At 40.0% G+C, this 14195-nt stretch overlaps 1 protein-coding gene across 1 annotated transcript; it reads right to left on the reverse strand.

Annotated features, from left to right (window-relative positions):
* Window positions 1–3490: 3490 nt before the first annotated feature.
* On the reverse strand, window positions 3491–13021 carry LOC109614868 (trichohyalin). The gene is made up of 8 exons (XM_020041753.2): window positions 12970–13021; window positions 12750–12866; window positions 12496–12625; window positions 4544–4674; window positions 4344–4463; window positions 4096–4263; window positions 3818–3968; window positions 3491–3683 (listed from the first exon to the last, which is right to left on the reverse strand). The coding sequence occupies exons 1-8, from the start codon at window positions 12979–12981 to the stop codon at window positions 3610–3612; spliced, it is 903 nt and encodes a 300-aa protein (XP_019897312.2). The 5' UTR covers window positions 12982–13021; the 3' UTR covers window positions 3491–3609.
* Between the last annotated feature and the right edge of the window lie 1174 nt (window positions 13022–14195).

A 14195-nucleotide genomic window follows, 5' to 3' on the forward strand; every position in this document is an offset into this window, starting at 1 on the left:
TCACCCTGAACCGAAACTTCCCAAGTCTTTTTTAACGAATTCCATTAGAACATAGTAGTAGGACTAGCACAGCCAGCGGCAGGAGCTGTCATGACTGGGAAGTTTATTTCTGACACACGGTAGGAATAGTTTTTCTTTTAAGCTGCATGCATTTCTTTTATTTTGTTCTAGTACAATATGTTATTTTTTATGCTTTTTCTGTTGTTACACTCTAATTAATACCCTGTTGGGGGAATAATCAGGCTATTGAAAAAAGCCTATAAATTGAAACGTTTGAGATTTATTTGACTACAAAAGCCTTCAGGTTAACCCTCCATTCATCATAATAATCCCATAGTGACATTAGTCACTTATATATTCGTATTTATCTCAGGTTAATTAAATAATCCATGATTTTCTTATTTTATTTTAAATGTTTCCCCCTCAAAGATTCCAGTTTGTTTTTTAAATTGAATTGCTCACGTCATAGGTCACGTTAAAGGTGGAAAAAGTTCTGACATGATTTATCTTTGTCTTATTCTTTTACATCGCAAGAATCTGGAATTTTAACAGGGGTGTGTAGACTTTTATATCTACTGTACCTCGTTTAGTTTTATGCACGTTTTCCCAGATTGCACCAGTTGAGGCCGCTCTCAACCTTAAACAATATATTAAATATGCAGTAGTCTAGCCAGGTGCTCTGTTAAAATGCAATTTCAATGGAGCCAAAATAGTACATATATATGAGAGAGAAACAGAGCAGTCCTGGACCATTTATCCGGATGTGCTCTGTCCCTGGACCATCTATCCAGATGCGCTCTGTCCCTGGACCATCTATCCAGATGTGCTCTGTCCCTGGACCATCTATCCAGATGTGCTCTGTCCCAGGACCATTTATACAGATGTGCTCTGTCCCTGGACCATCTTTCCAGATGTGCTCTGACCCTGTACCATTTAACCAGATGTGCTCTGTCCCTTGACCATCTATCCAGATGTGCTCTGTCCATGGACCATCTATCAACACCGTTTATTGATGTAAATCTACTGTACCCACATGCAGCAGTATTTGTGCACTTAGATCTTCACCATTTGGGAAGAGCAGGTTTTCCTGGAGGGTAACTCAGTGGTGGTACCGGTCATTGTGGTGGGACAGCTAATGGGCCACTGTGGCAGTGGGATCCCCAGGCTGTTTGTCATCTCCAGTTCTAAGCTGGTCAACCCCCTCCCCTCCTGAGTCTGCAGCTGACCCGCCTCTTTGTCATACCCACCTCTATGATTGGCCTAGCAGCCTACCTGTACTATGATTGGCCTAGCAGCCTACCTGTACTATGATTGGCCTAGCAGCCTACGAGTTTGGGACAGTGGAACTCTGCTAACTCTCAATTCACCACCCAAGTTGATCTCTGGCAGCACTTTTTACCAGATCATGTATTTACAGTATCTCACAAAAGTGAGTACACCCCTCACATTTTTGCTAATATTTGATTATATCTTTTTATGTGACAACAGTGAAGAAATGACACTTTGCTACAATGTAAAGTAGTGAGTGTACAGCTTGCATAACAGTGTAAATTTGCTGTCCCCTCAAAATAACTCAAAACACAGCCATTAATGTCTAAACCGCTAAGTGAGTACACCCCTAAGTGAAATTGTCCAATTGGGCCCAATTAGCCATTTTCCCTCCCCGGTGTCATGTGACTCGTTAGTATTACAAGGTCTCAGGTGTGAATGGGGAGCAGGTGTTTTAAATTTGGTGTTATCACTCTCACACTCCCTCATACTGGTCACTGGAAGTTCACAGATGTCACAAGTTTTGAGGGAGCGTGCAGTTGGCATGCTGACTGCAGGAATGTCCACCAGAGTTGTTGCCCGTGAATTGAATGTTCATTTCTCTACCATAAGCCGTCTCCAAAGGCGTTTCAGAGGATTTGGCAGTACATCCAACCGACCTCACAACCACAGATCACGTGTAACCACCCCAGCCCAGGACCTCCACATCCAGCATCTTCACCTCCAAGATCATCTGAGACCAGCCACCCGGACAGCTGCTGCAACAATCTGTTTGCATAACCAAAGAATTGCTGCTCAAACTGTCAGAAACCATCTCAGGGAAGCCCATCTGCATGCTCGTCATCCTCATTGGGGTCTCAACCTGACTGCAGTACGTCGTCGTAACCGACTTGAGTGGGCAAATGCTCACATTCGATGGCGTCTGGCACTTTGGAGAGGTGTTCTCTTTATGCATGAATCCCAGTTTTCACTGTACAGGGCAGATGGCAGCATGTATGGCATCGTGTGGGTGGGCGGTTTGCTGATGTCAACGTTGTGGATCGAGTGGCCCATGGTGGCGGTGGCGTTATGGTATGGGCAGGTGTGTGTTATGGACAATGAACACAGGTGCATTTTATTGATGGTATTTTGAATGCACAGAGATACAGTGACGAGATCCTGAGTCCCATTGTTGTGCCATTCATTCACGACCATCACCTCAGGTTGCAACATGATAATGCACACCCCCATGTTGCAAGGATCTGTACACAATTCCTGAAAGCTGAAAACATCCCCGTTCTTGCATGGCCAGCATACTCACCGGACGTGTCACCCATTGAGCATGTTTGGGATGCTCTGGATCGGCGTATACGACAGCGTGTTCCAGGTCATGCCAATATCCAGCAACTTGGCACAGCCATTGAAGAGGAGTGGACAAACAATCCACAGGCCACAATCAACAACCTGATCATCTCTATGTGAAGGAGATGTGTTGCACTGCGTGAGGCAAAAGATGGTCAGACCAGATACTGACTGATTTTCGGACCCCCCCGAACCCCCCCAATACAGTGAAACTGCACATTTTAAAGTGGCCTTTTGTTGTGGCCAGCCTAAGGCACACCAGTGCAATAATCATGCTGTCTAATCAGCATCTTGATATGTCACACCTGTGAGGTAGATGGATTATCTCGACAAAGGAGAAGTGCCTACTAATATTTGAGAGAAATAGGCCTTTTGTGTACATAGAAAAAGTCTTAGATCTTTGAGTTCAGCTCATGATAAATGGGGGCAAAAACAAAAGTGTTGCGTTTATAATTTTGTTCAGTGTAGATTGATATTAAGGTTTTAATATTTGTGATTCCTTTTAAATATTTTTCATTTAATGTTACAAATGTTACATTTATTTTGAATTATTAGGTTTGACATTTAAAATTATCAATGGTTATCAATGGTTATGCAACAGAAGCTGCATTTAAGGTGAGGCATGGATCCCTTCGTCACATTAGTTTATCTGTTACCCAAAATGCAGCTGCCAATCACTTAGCTTGTATTCTAGCTCAATTGAATTCAACCACATTTAATTATGTCTTTTATTCAATGTATAGTGGATTGACTCATTAAATTGTTGGGTTTCTTGATTAAACAACAACACATCGTAAGAGTCCTGCTATGACAGTAAGTTTGGTTATTTTCATTCTTTTACCGAACATTAAAAATACAATATGCTACAGAACATTTTTGTTCAATAAATTCTGAAATAAAGTGAAATATTTCTGTTTCATTGCTTATGTCATCAGGTCTGCCCTCAGTATTATGCCACCCTGTACATTAATGAGATAAATCAATTATATTAATTTTCTCTTACAGTTGTTGGGATACCCCCTGTCCATTGAGGTCACTGTGTATGCACAGGTTGTCCTTTATCTCAGCTAGTGCTACAGGTGGAAAAAAAGAAAAACAATGTTTTATATGACAAGTATTTCAAGTGTGCTTTACAATATAGTATCAAGGACGTCTCTAACGAAACAAAAGATTTGTAACCATTGTGTTTTCCAGGTGACTAACTCACCTTTGCGGAGGTGTTTGTTTTCTGCCTTTAACTGTTGGTTCTGATCAGACATGTGGACTGCGTCGTGTATGGCCTCTAGAAGTAGAGTCCTGTACCTGTCTTCTGAAGTCCTCCTCTGCTCCTCACTCACCTGGCGGAACACCCTGAACACCTGTTATGGAATGGAGGGTGGGGAGACAGGCTATTACCAAGGGGATTAAAAGTGTTGATATAAGGGAGTATAGGCACGTTTGATGTAATGAAATGGGTGCTGAAACTAGCAACAAATATGGCCACACCTGAAGGCTCTCCTCCCTAAGAGACTGCATCTCATGCTGATGTCCGAGGTACTGGGTCTCCAGGTCTCTCTCGGCCTCCAGGGCCTCTGTGCGCAATGCTTCCATCTGTAGAGCAAGGATCTGTCTCTCTCTGAGCAGGACCTGCAGCTCCCTCTGGGGGCCCTCAGCCTGACCACGGGGAGAGTTACATGGGCAGGTCATTTCGGAATATGTTGATTAAATCATTCTCTGGTGTTTCATTCAGTCACCTGCTCCTGGCCCAGTTCTCTCTCCATCTTCTCCACCTCCTCCTTTATGACTCTCCTATGATCCTCCTTGATCTTCATTCTGCGCTCCTGAGCTATGCTGTACTCTGCCTCGCACCAGTTCTAATTAAAAGAGGAAGATACCTTAGGGTCAGTGCACTTTGTTCAGCTCAAACCCACAGCACGGTATGTGTTCCTGGTACCTGTTCTGTGTTATCAGATGTCTCACTGCTCTCCTTCTGTCTGTCCCCCTGTTTCTCCTCTTTCAGGACCTCTTTAAGCTTCAGGATTGTATCCACCTTCTCCTGCATCCTCTCCAAACTTATTCTACCCCCTGTGAAAAAGGAAAGAAACACACAGTGGCAGTTAGGCCCCTAATTGCCACATTTTATTCTGTTTGATCTGTAGCCCTAACACTAATATAGTAACTGATCAAAATCAATCAATTATATAAGAAGAATTAGATACATATTCTGACCAATGCTGGTTTAGTGTAGTTTATTTGACTGTATGCCTATAGTGTAAACTTAAAATATCCCCTGGGTGCTCCGCTGATATGTCATACAGTCCTGGACAAGAAATGCTGGCAGCGAGAGGGGTCATCTGCTCCATTTTCACTTCATGCACTGTAACACTTCCCCAGCGCCGTTAATGTCAGCTTGCAAATAATTCTGGGTTAACGAAGTAACATCAGGGGCTTGAGCCCAGAGACTTTGGGTCCGGTGACGCCTCTGAGAGAAGCTAATTATCTCCATTGGCCAAGTACAGTGGTTCCCAACTACGGCCCTCAAGTACCCCCAACAGTACACATATTCAAAGTAGTCCCAGCCAAGCACAGCTGATTCAACTTGTCAACTAATTATCAGGCTCTCATTGAGTTGAATTGGATGTGCTTGTCCAGGGCTTCAACAGAAATGTGTGCTGTTGGGGGTACTCGGGGACCAGAGTTGGGAACCACTGGCCTAGTAGCCTACTATTTTTCATGACACATTTAACATACTGTAGCATTTGGCGGTGGAGGGTTTGACGTTACCACTCTTAGCATACTGTAGCATTTGGCGGTACCACTCTTATTTCCTTATTCTTTGCGATATTCTATGTATAACTGCAATTAAATTAAAGAAAAAAGATGTGCTACACACAACATAACGTGTAATTAATTACATTCTGTGACTGTCCTTAATACCACACAAAAAGAAAAGCCTGAATTAATGGGTACAGTCTGGTGTTGTGTGAGGGCTTCTTGGTACTGCCGCTCAAATTGCTCATTTTCATGCAGCTGCATGCGGTTGTGGTAGTTGTATTTGTCTTGACATTTTAAGTTATTTCTTTGATAAACTCATGTTATAGCTACCAGTAACTTTATTTTTGAGTATGAAATAGTTTCTTGAATGTTTAGACCTGACTATCTGAGATGGAAAATCTAAGAATACCTAGACATTCACATGAGGTGCCTCTGGCGTTAGTGTATCTTTATTTGGCCATATTTGTGTAGGTAGGCTCTTTTGGAATGTTTATTAATTGGCATGGTAACTATTCTACAATAACAATGTTCTTAATAGAAATACAAATCAAATTATTTGGATGTAGCAATCAATTACCACAGAAACGAAATATCACTATAGCAGGTCACACCATATTCGTTATGTCAGAATGCTTGTCCCTCAATTACTGAACACCACCGAACATTAGCATCCCATAATTAAACATTCCAATAGCAATTCAAGTTTTATTTTTTTATAGAAATGTTATATAATTCACCCAATAATATTGCCAGAAGTCTCGGTATTTCCATTCTATTTATCCTATTTTCAAGGACATAGGAGTGAGTTTGATATTGGGGGGGACCAATTTGTCTTTATTGGTGGTGGTGGGGGTGGTTACCTGCTTCTAACGCTTCTAACACACTGTCATCATGTGTACCACCCAAACCAGAACATCTATTACACCCATTAATCCTTTCCAGACATCATCTCAAAATGGATCAACATAGTTGATGGGCAGAGCTAGAGAAGGAGGTAGAGAGAATATACCTGGCTGTGTCTGTTGAAGACACCAGGGTAATGCAATTCAATCTTTTGTACAAGTTCCAAAAACAAAAGGAAAAGTTGCAGAAAGAAGTAAAAGGCAAACAGGCAAACTTGAGCTTGAGAGAAAGTGTGGAAAAGGAGAGCCAGAGAGTGAGGAAGCAGGATTCAAGAGGTGGAGAAGAAGAGGGCGGAGGAGCGGCAGAAAATGCAAGAGAATCTGCAAAGGCAAAGGATAAAGCTGAAGAATAATGGATCCGTGCTGGAAATGACACCGAAAGACTTTGAAAAGGAGAGCAATATGTCGGAGAAGAAGAGGGAGTTAGTGGAAAGGTTAAAAATAAGATATGGAGGGGATGAGGAAGAAGATGAACAGGGCAGGAACTGTCAAAGAGAATGAGATGGAGGAGAACAGAAAACAGGATCTGTGGAAAAAGGAGCAAAGACACCTGAAGGAAATGGAAAGATTTAAAATGGATTTTAAAAACCAAGATGGAGATTGAGCAGAAGCACATGAAAGAAAAGGGAAAAAATTGAATGGAAATGAACAAGGAATTGGTTACAGTGACAGTGCTTTTCAATGAGGTGAAGAACTAGAGGATATGAAGGAGGGAAGAGAGCAAAACTTGGAAATTGAGCAAATACACATGGAGGACATTGCAAAGATCAAGATGGAGAAAATTAAGATGGAAATGAACAAGGAATTGAAGAAAATAAGAGTCATATTCAGTGAGGTGCTGAACCAATTTAATCTGGATGTGGATGACAAGGAAATACAGAAAAAGAGGGAAATTGACCAAAACACAAACGGAGGAAATTAAAAAGATCAAGATGGATCTTGAGGAGCTCAAACAGGACGAGTTAGAGAAAACCATGATGGAGAAGCACATGAATGAAAAGGAAAACAACCAAATGGAAATGAAAGGAAACAGAAAAAAGGAATTTGAAGCAAATGATAGTGATTCATGAAAATGTGGTAAAAAGTCAAGGTACAGAGATTGTACATATAGACAAAGGTCATTTAAAAAACCTAAACACAAGTTTTCCTTATGTATGCAGGAGGAGTAACTGAGATGCACACCTATGAATAGAAGAAACCTATTGTCTATGTAAATCCATATATAGATTGTATTTATTTCATTCATTTGTTTTTCATATTACTTGTTATTTATCTACTTTGGGATTAATGAAAAGCCACATTAAATGTATTATTATTATGCAGTACAGGTAGCTGTATCTATTCCGACAGCCACAGTAGCGTATCTATGGCAACAGCCAATGTAACATCAGACATGAGACACTATTTGCTAACACTAGACCTGAAACACTATTCAATAACATTAGACCTGAGACACTATTCACTAACATTAGACCTGAGACACTATTCATTAACATTAGACCTGATACACTATTCATTAACATTAGATCTGAGACACTATTCATTAGCACTAGTCCTGAAACACTATTCATTAACATCAGACCTGAAACACTATTCATTAACATCAGATCTGAGACACTATTCACTAACATAAGACCTGAGACTATTCATTAACATTAAACCTGAGACACTATTCATTAACATTAGTCCTGAAACACTATTCATTAACTTTAGAACAGATAGACTATTCATTAACATTACACCTAAGAAACTATTCATTAACATTAGAACAGAGAAACTATTCACTAACATTAGACCTGAGACACTATTCATTAACATTAGACCTGGGAAACTATTCATTAAAATAAGAACTGAGACACTATTCATTAACATTAGACCTAAGAACATTTTCACTAACATAAGAACAGAGAAACTATTCACTAAGGTCATCATGAGGACCCAGCCTAGGTCATGCATTAACCACCTAAAAGTAATGACGTTAATACTATAAAAACAGAAGTCACAGACAGTTCTGTGCACTACCACATGGCAGACAAAGCAGATGTTACCAGTGTCCTGTACAGCTTCTATCACCAAGGCATAAAGTTTTAAAGCATGACTGCAAAATGAATACTCAATGTTTATGTCTTTATAATGCTCTTATACTTTAGTACAGACTTTGCCCACACACAAACACTCATTTTCAAATAACACATAAATACCAACCGATGTCACATGCTCACATACCCTCACACATGACTGATAATGTTTATCCTGTAGCCTGGTAACCTTACCCCTACCTATAAACCTTGCACAAAAATAATACAGCTGTGCTCATAGGTTTGCATACACTGGCAGATATTATGAAATTATTGCATTGATTCTGACAATATGATCATGCAAAAAACTATTTTATTTAAGGATAGTGATCAAATGAACTAATTTATTATCACATAGTTGTCTGGCTCCTTTTTAAATCATAATGATAACAGAAATCACCCAAATGGCCCTGATCAAAAGTTTACACACCCTTGAATAGTTGGCCTTGTTACAGACAGGTAACATGGCAAAGGTGAATTTCCTACACCTCTGGCTTTTGAAATTGCAATTAGTGTCTGTGTATAAATAGTCAATGAGTTTGTTAACTCTCACGTGGATGCACTGAGCAGGCAAGATACTGAGCCATGGGGAGCAGAAAAGAACTGTCAAAAGACCTACGTAACAAGGTAATGGAACTTTATAAAGATGGAAAAGGATATTCAAAGATATTCAAAGCCTTGCAAATGACAGTCAGTACTGTTCAATCACTTATTAAGAAGTGGAAAATTCGGGGATCTCTTGATACCAAGCCAAGATCAAGAAGACCAAGAAGGATTTCAGCCAAAACTGCCAGAGAAAGAAAAACCCACAGGTAACCTCAGGAGAAAAACAGGCTCTGGAAAAATATAGCGTGGTTGTTTCAAGGAGCACAATATGACGATACTTGAACAGAAATGAGCTGCATGGCCGAGTTGCCAGAAAGAAGCCTTTACTGTGCCAATGCCACAAAAAAGCCTGGTTACAGTATGCCCAACAACATCTTGACACGCCTCATTGTCAATAAAGCCCCTTGGACCAATATATGTCATTTTGTCAATACTTTATGGCATGACACATCTTTCACAAAATCAGGTCAGTGGTGTCAGAGAGATTGTGTGGGTTAACTGACGAAACCAAAATATAACTTTATGGTCACAACCATATGCGCTATTTTTGGAGAGGGGTCAACAAGGCCTATAATGAACAGAATACCATCCCCACTGTGAAGCATGGTGGTGGCTCACTGATGTTTGGGGGGGTGTTAACTCTAAAGGCACTGGGAATCTTGTGAAAACTGATGGAAAAATGAATGTGGCATGTTAGCAGAAAATACTGGCAGACAATTTGCATTCTTCTGCATGAAAGCTGCGCATGGGACGCTCTTGGACTTTCCAGCATGGCAATGACCCTAAGCACAAGGCCAAATTGACACTCCAGTGGTTACAGTAGAAAAAGTCTCCTGACCTTAATATCATTGAGCCACCCTGGAGAGATCTCAAACGTGCAGTTCATCCAAGACGACCAAAGACTTTGCACAACCTGGAGGCATTTCGTGAAGTCGAATGGACGGCTATACCACCTGCAAGAATTCGGGGCCTCATAGACAACTACAGAGGGGAGAACAAGTATTTGATACACTGCCGATTTTGCAGGTTTTCCTACATACAAAGCATGTAGAGGCTTTGTAAGTAGGAAACGTAGGTAGAGCATGTAGAACTACAGGAAACGTATGATCTCTGTAATTGCAAACAAAGGTTTCTGTACCAAACAAAAAGTACTGCTTTTCTGATTTATTAAATACTTATGTCATGCAATGAAATGAAAATTAATTACTTAAAAATCATACAATGTGATTTTCTGGATTTTTGTTTTAGATTCAGTCACTCACAGTTGAAGAGTAACTATGATAAAAAATTACAGACTTCTACATGCTTTGTAAGTGGGAAAACCTGCTAAATCGGCAGTGTATCAAATACTTGTTCTCCCGACTGGATTACAAAAGACTGCATGCTGTCATTGATGCTAAAGGGGGCAATACACAGTATTAAGAACTAAGGGAATGAAGACATTTGAACAGGGGTCAGTTCATTTTTTTCTTTGTTGACATGTTTTGTCTTGCCATTCTGTTATAACCTAGTGCTGAATATGAATTCCATAAGAAATAAAATACGTTTTGCCTGCTCACTCATGTTTTCTTTCTTAACAATTCTCCAAGGTTATGCAAATGTTTGAGCACAACCTTACATGGAGATAGATTTTAACACAATTAAAATGTGAATTGTGTGAGGAATAAAGTCCATTTATTTAATACATACATTCCGTACATACATTATATTTCCATGTATTATTTCTACTTCAACTACTACCTTGTTCCCCTACACATGGACTCAGTACTGGTATATATATACATATATATATATATATATATATATATATATATATATATATATATATATACACTCACCTAAAGGATTATTAGGAACACCATACTAATACTGTGTTTGACCCCCTTTCGCCTTCAGAACTGCCTTAATTCTACGTGGCATTGATTCAACAAGGTGCTGAAAGCATTCTTTAGAAATGTTGGCCCATATTGATAGGAAAGCATCTTGCAGTTGATGGAGATTTGTGGGATGCACATCCAGGGCACGAAGCTCCTGTTCCACCACATCCCAAAGATGCTCTATTGGGTTGAGATCTGGTGACTGAGGGGGCCATTTCAGTACAGTGAACTTATTGTCATGTTCAAGAAACCAATTTGAAATGATTCGAGCTTTGTAACATAGTGCATTATCCTGCTGGAAGTAGCCATCAGAGGATGGGTACATGGTGGTCATAAAGGGATGGACATGGTCAGAAACAATGCTCAGGTAGGCCGTGGCATTTAAACGATGCCCAATTGGCACTAAGTGAGCCTAAAGTGTGCCAAGAAAACATCCCCCACACCATTACACCACCACCACCAGCCTGCACAGTGGTAACAAGGCATGATGGATCCATGTTCTCATTCTGTTTACGCCAAATTCTGACTCTACCATCTGAATGTCTCAACAGAAATCGAGACTCATCAGACCACGCAACATTCTTCCAGTCTTCAACTGTCCCATTTTGGTGAGCTCATGCAAATTGTAGCCTCTTTTTCCTATTTGTAGTGGAGATGAGTGGTACCCGGTGGGGTCTTCTGCTGTTGTAGCCCATCCGCCTCAAGGTTGTGCGTGTTGTGGCTTCACAAATGCTTTGCTGCATACCTTGGTTTTTCCCTTTTCACACCATTCTTTGTAAACCCTAGAAATGGTTGTGCGTGAAAATCCCAGTAACTGAGCAGATTATAAAATACTCAGACCGGCCCGTTTGGCACCAACAACCATGCCACGCTCAAAATTGCTTAAATCACCTTTCTTTCCCATTCTGACATTCAGTTTGGAGTTCAGGATATTGTCTTGACCAGGACCACACCCCTAAATGCATTGAAGCAACTGCCATGTGATTGGTTGATTAGATAATTGCATTAATGAGTAATTGAACAGGTGTTCCTAATAATCCTTTAGGTGAGTGTATATTTCATTAGTGATAATTATTAATTATTTGTATACTTATTCTTTGTGATACAATAAGTTTCATATTTCGCATACTTTAGTCTCGTTTCTTACTTTGCAAAGTTGGAAAAAGTAGAAAAATAAGGATTTCACTGTTTGTTTACATCCCTTGTTTACAAAGCATTTGAAGAAATTACTTTACTATTTCTTTCCACTCTCAGATTTTCAGACGCCACAAATGAGTTGGACAGAATGAGAAAACAAGGCCATTGCCCTCCTTTATATACCCGCACGCGTATGTACTTTACGCACCACACCTATGTATATACCACTCTTAATTCCTTACTTTTATTAAATTAGTATTCAAAAACGCAAACTGGTATTGGTCATTGCAGCCCTTGACCCAGATGAGTCGTGACGTAGAATATTGCAGTGGTTCACATCGCATAGACATCAAACGCTAGTGAGGGCAAAAGGGATTTGGTAACGCCAATCAATATGCAATCACAGTGACTTGTTGTGTCAAGTCTTCATGTTGTGTAGTTTGGTGATCATACAAAACAAGAGCTTGTCGTAAAGTATTTAGAAATACAGCTCCCTACAGACTCCTAGTGTGCTTATTGCATACACATTACCTTTGATGTGTTCATCTAACTCCTTTCTTAGCTGGTCCAGCAGGTCTTTCCTCCTCTCTACGGTCTTTCTGCGGTCGGGATTCTGCACACTGTTATCAAGGGATTTTGCTGTTTTTGTGGAATGAAGTCCCTGCCAAATCAACACAACTGAAAATAGTTACAGCTGATATCAAGGCATTTTTTATTAGTTGTTTCAGATTGGTTAGTTAGGTTTGTGATATATTGTTCTTTTGAACACAGAGACTTATTCTGACCTTCAGATTCCGGGTTAGTTCTTCCAACCAACGGACATCCTCGTCTCTGTGGTCTCCTTGTGACATAATTTTGAGACGAAGCTCCTGAATACTGTTTCGGATCTCCCGCTCAGTTAACTTCCAACATAATCATGAAACACAACAGAATGAAAGAGATGGATCATTAACCCAAACTTTATATCAAGTCTCAAAACACTTGCGTTATATTGTAGGTACTCACAGGTGTGTTCATGTCCTCAGTCTAAAGCCATAGCACCCACGTGTGCTGCATGTTCATCTGGTTTGATTACACTGGTCTAAAATATTGATGGGTCCGCTTCGACTTTCACTGGTCTCTTTATTTGGGGTTTATGTTTACTCAGGACTTGGGTATGAGTTTATTACTTCTAGATTGGTCCAGTAAAGCTTTCTATTTGTTATGACTGTAATCTTTCTGAACCATGAACACAATTTAGTATGTGAAATATACTACTTAATTGCAGTAGTGGATAGTTGGCAATTGAAATGTATTCCTTAATAACTGTCACCATGAGAAAAGAATAAGAAGAGAATTCAGTCCACCTAAAAAGGGAAAAATGACAACCACACTTGAGCACACCAACATAACTCACAGGTGAGTTAAGCAATGTCCTTACTGTCCACACAGCACTCAGTAACCGACATGTATAAACAGGACAGACAGTGTCACAGAAATTCTTCGGGCCAGTCCTCTGTGTGTGCATTCAGAGTTGGGTAGCATTTGAAATGTTTCCTATTTCTGTCAGTCTGAAATGTAATTTGATTCATAATAACATCAGCCATACATTTGTGTCATTGATTTTGATACCTCACACCCGTATGAGCTAGTTGTGCATACGTGCATGTGCGTTGAACTGTCAACTGAGTGGTTGTCAGCCACACCGTAGTAACGATGATAATAATAACAATAACAGACTTTGTTGCTTAGTGTGGTTTTATACAGGTTGCATAAGAGGTAAATACAGTGCTTCTATAAAACAAGATTACACTACACTAGCGACTAGACCAGCATGTCCAGTTTAGATGGGCAATTCTGTCAAGAACTTTAAAATATGTTACATGCATTCAAACGGTTATATGTACTGTACATCCATTGTTAATCAGATTGTAAGGTTATAAAACATTTTCACTTCTGCATGGAATTACATTTTAGAAGCTTTATATTCATAATGACTTCCTCCAAATTGGTAGTTTTGACTAACTTGTATAGACCGTTTTGGTCTCATGCTTGAACAAAAAATAGAAATCTACATGATGGTAATAATAGATTGCAGAATTGTAAACAAGGTTTTGTGTTTGACTCCACAAGTCATGAGTCCTTGCACTCCCCCTGCAGGTAGGCTTTGGTAATTGTGATTCATAGACAATCAATGCACACACTTCATCACACTGACACATAATAATCCTTTGAAATATTTCAAAAAAAAC

The sequence above is a fragment of the Esox lucius genome, chromosome 21, assembly GCF_011004845.1.
Source record: "Esox lucius isolate fEsoLuc1 chromosome 21, fEsoLuc1.pri, whole genome shotgun sequence".
NCBI classification, from domain to species: Eukaryota; Metazoa; Chordata; class Actinopteri; order Esociformes; family Esocidae; genus Esox; species Esox lucius.

What these genes read in the sequence shown, in the direction of transcription:
- LOC109614868 (XM_020041753.2), bottom strand. An exon ending in AACTAACCCGGAATCTGAAG is followed by an intron (nt 12,626 to 12,749) that starts GTCAGAATAAGT and finishes TTGATTTGGCAG; the next exon opens with GGACTTCATTCCACAAAAAC. An exon ending in TTAGGGAGGAGAGCCTTCAG is followed by an intron (nt 3,969 to 4,095) that starts GTGTGGCCATAT and finishes ATTCCATAACAG; the next exon opens with GTGTTCAGGGTGTTCCGCCA.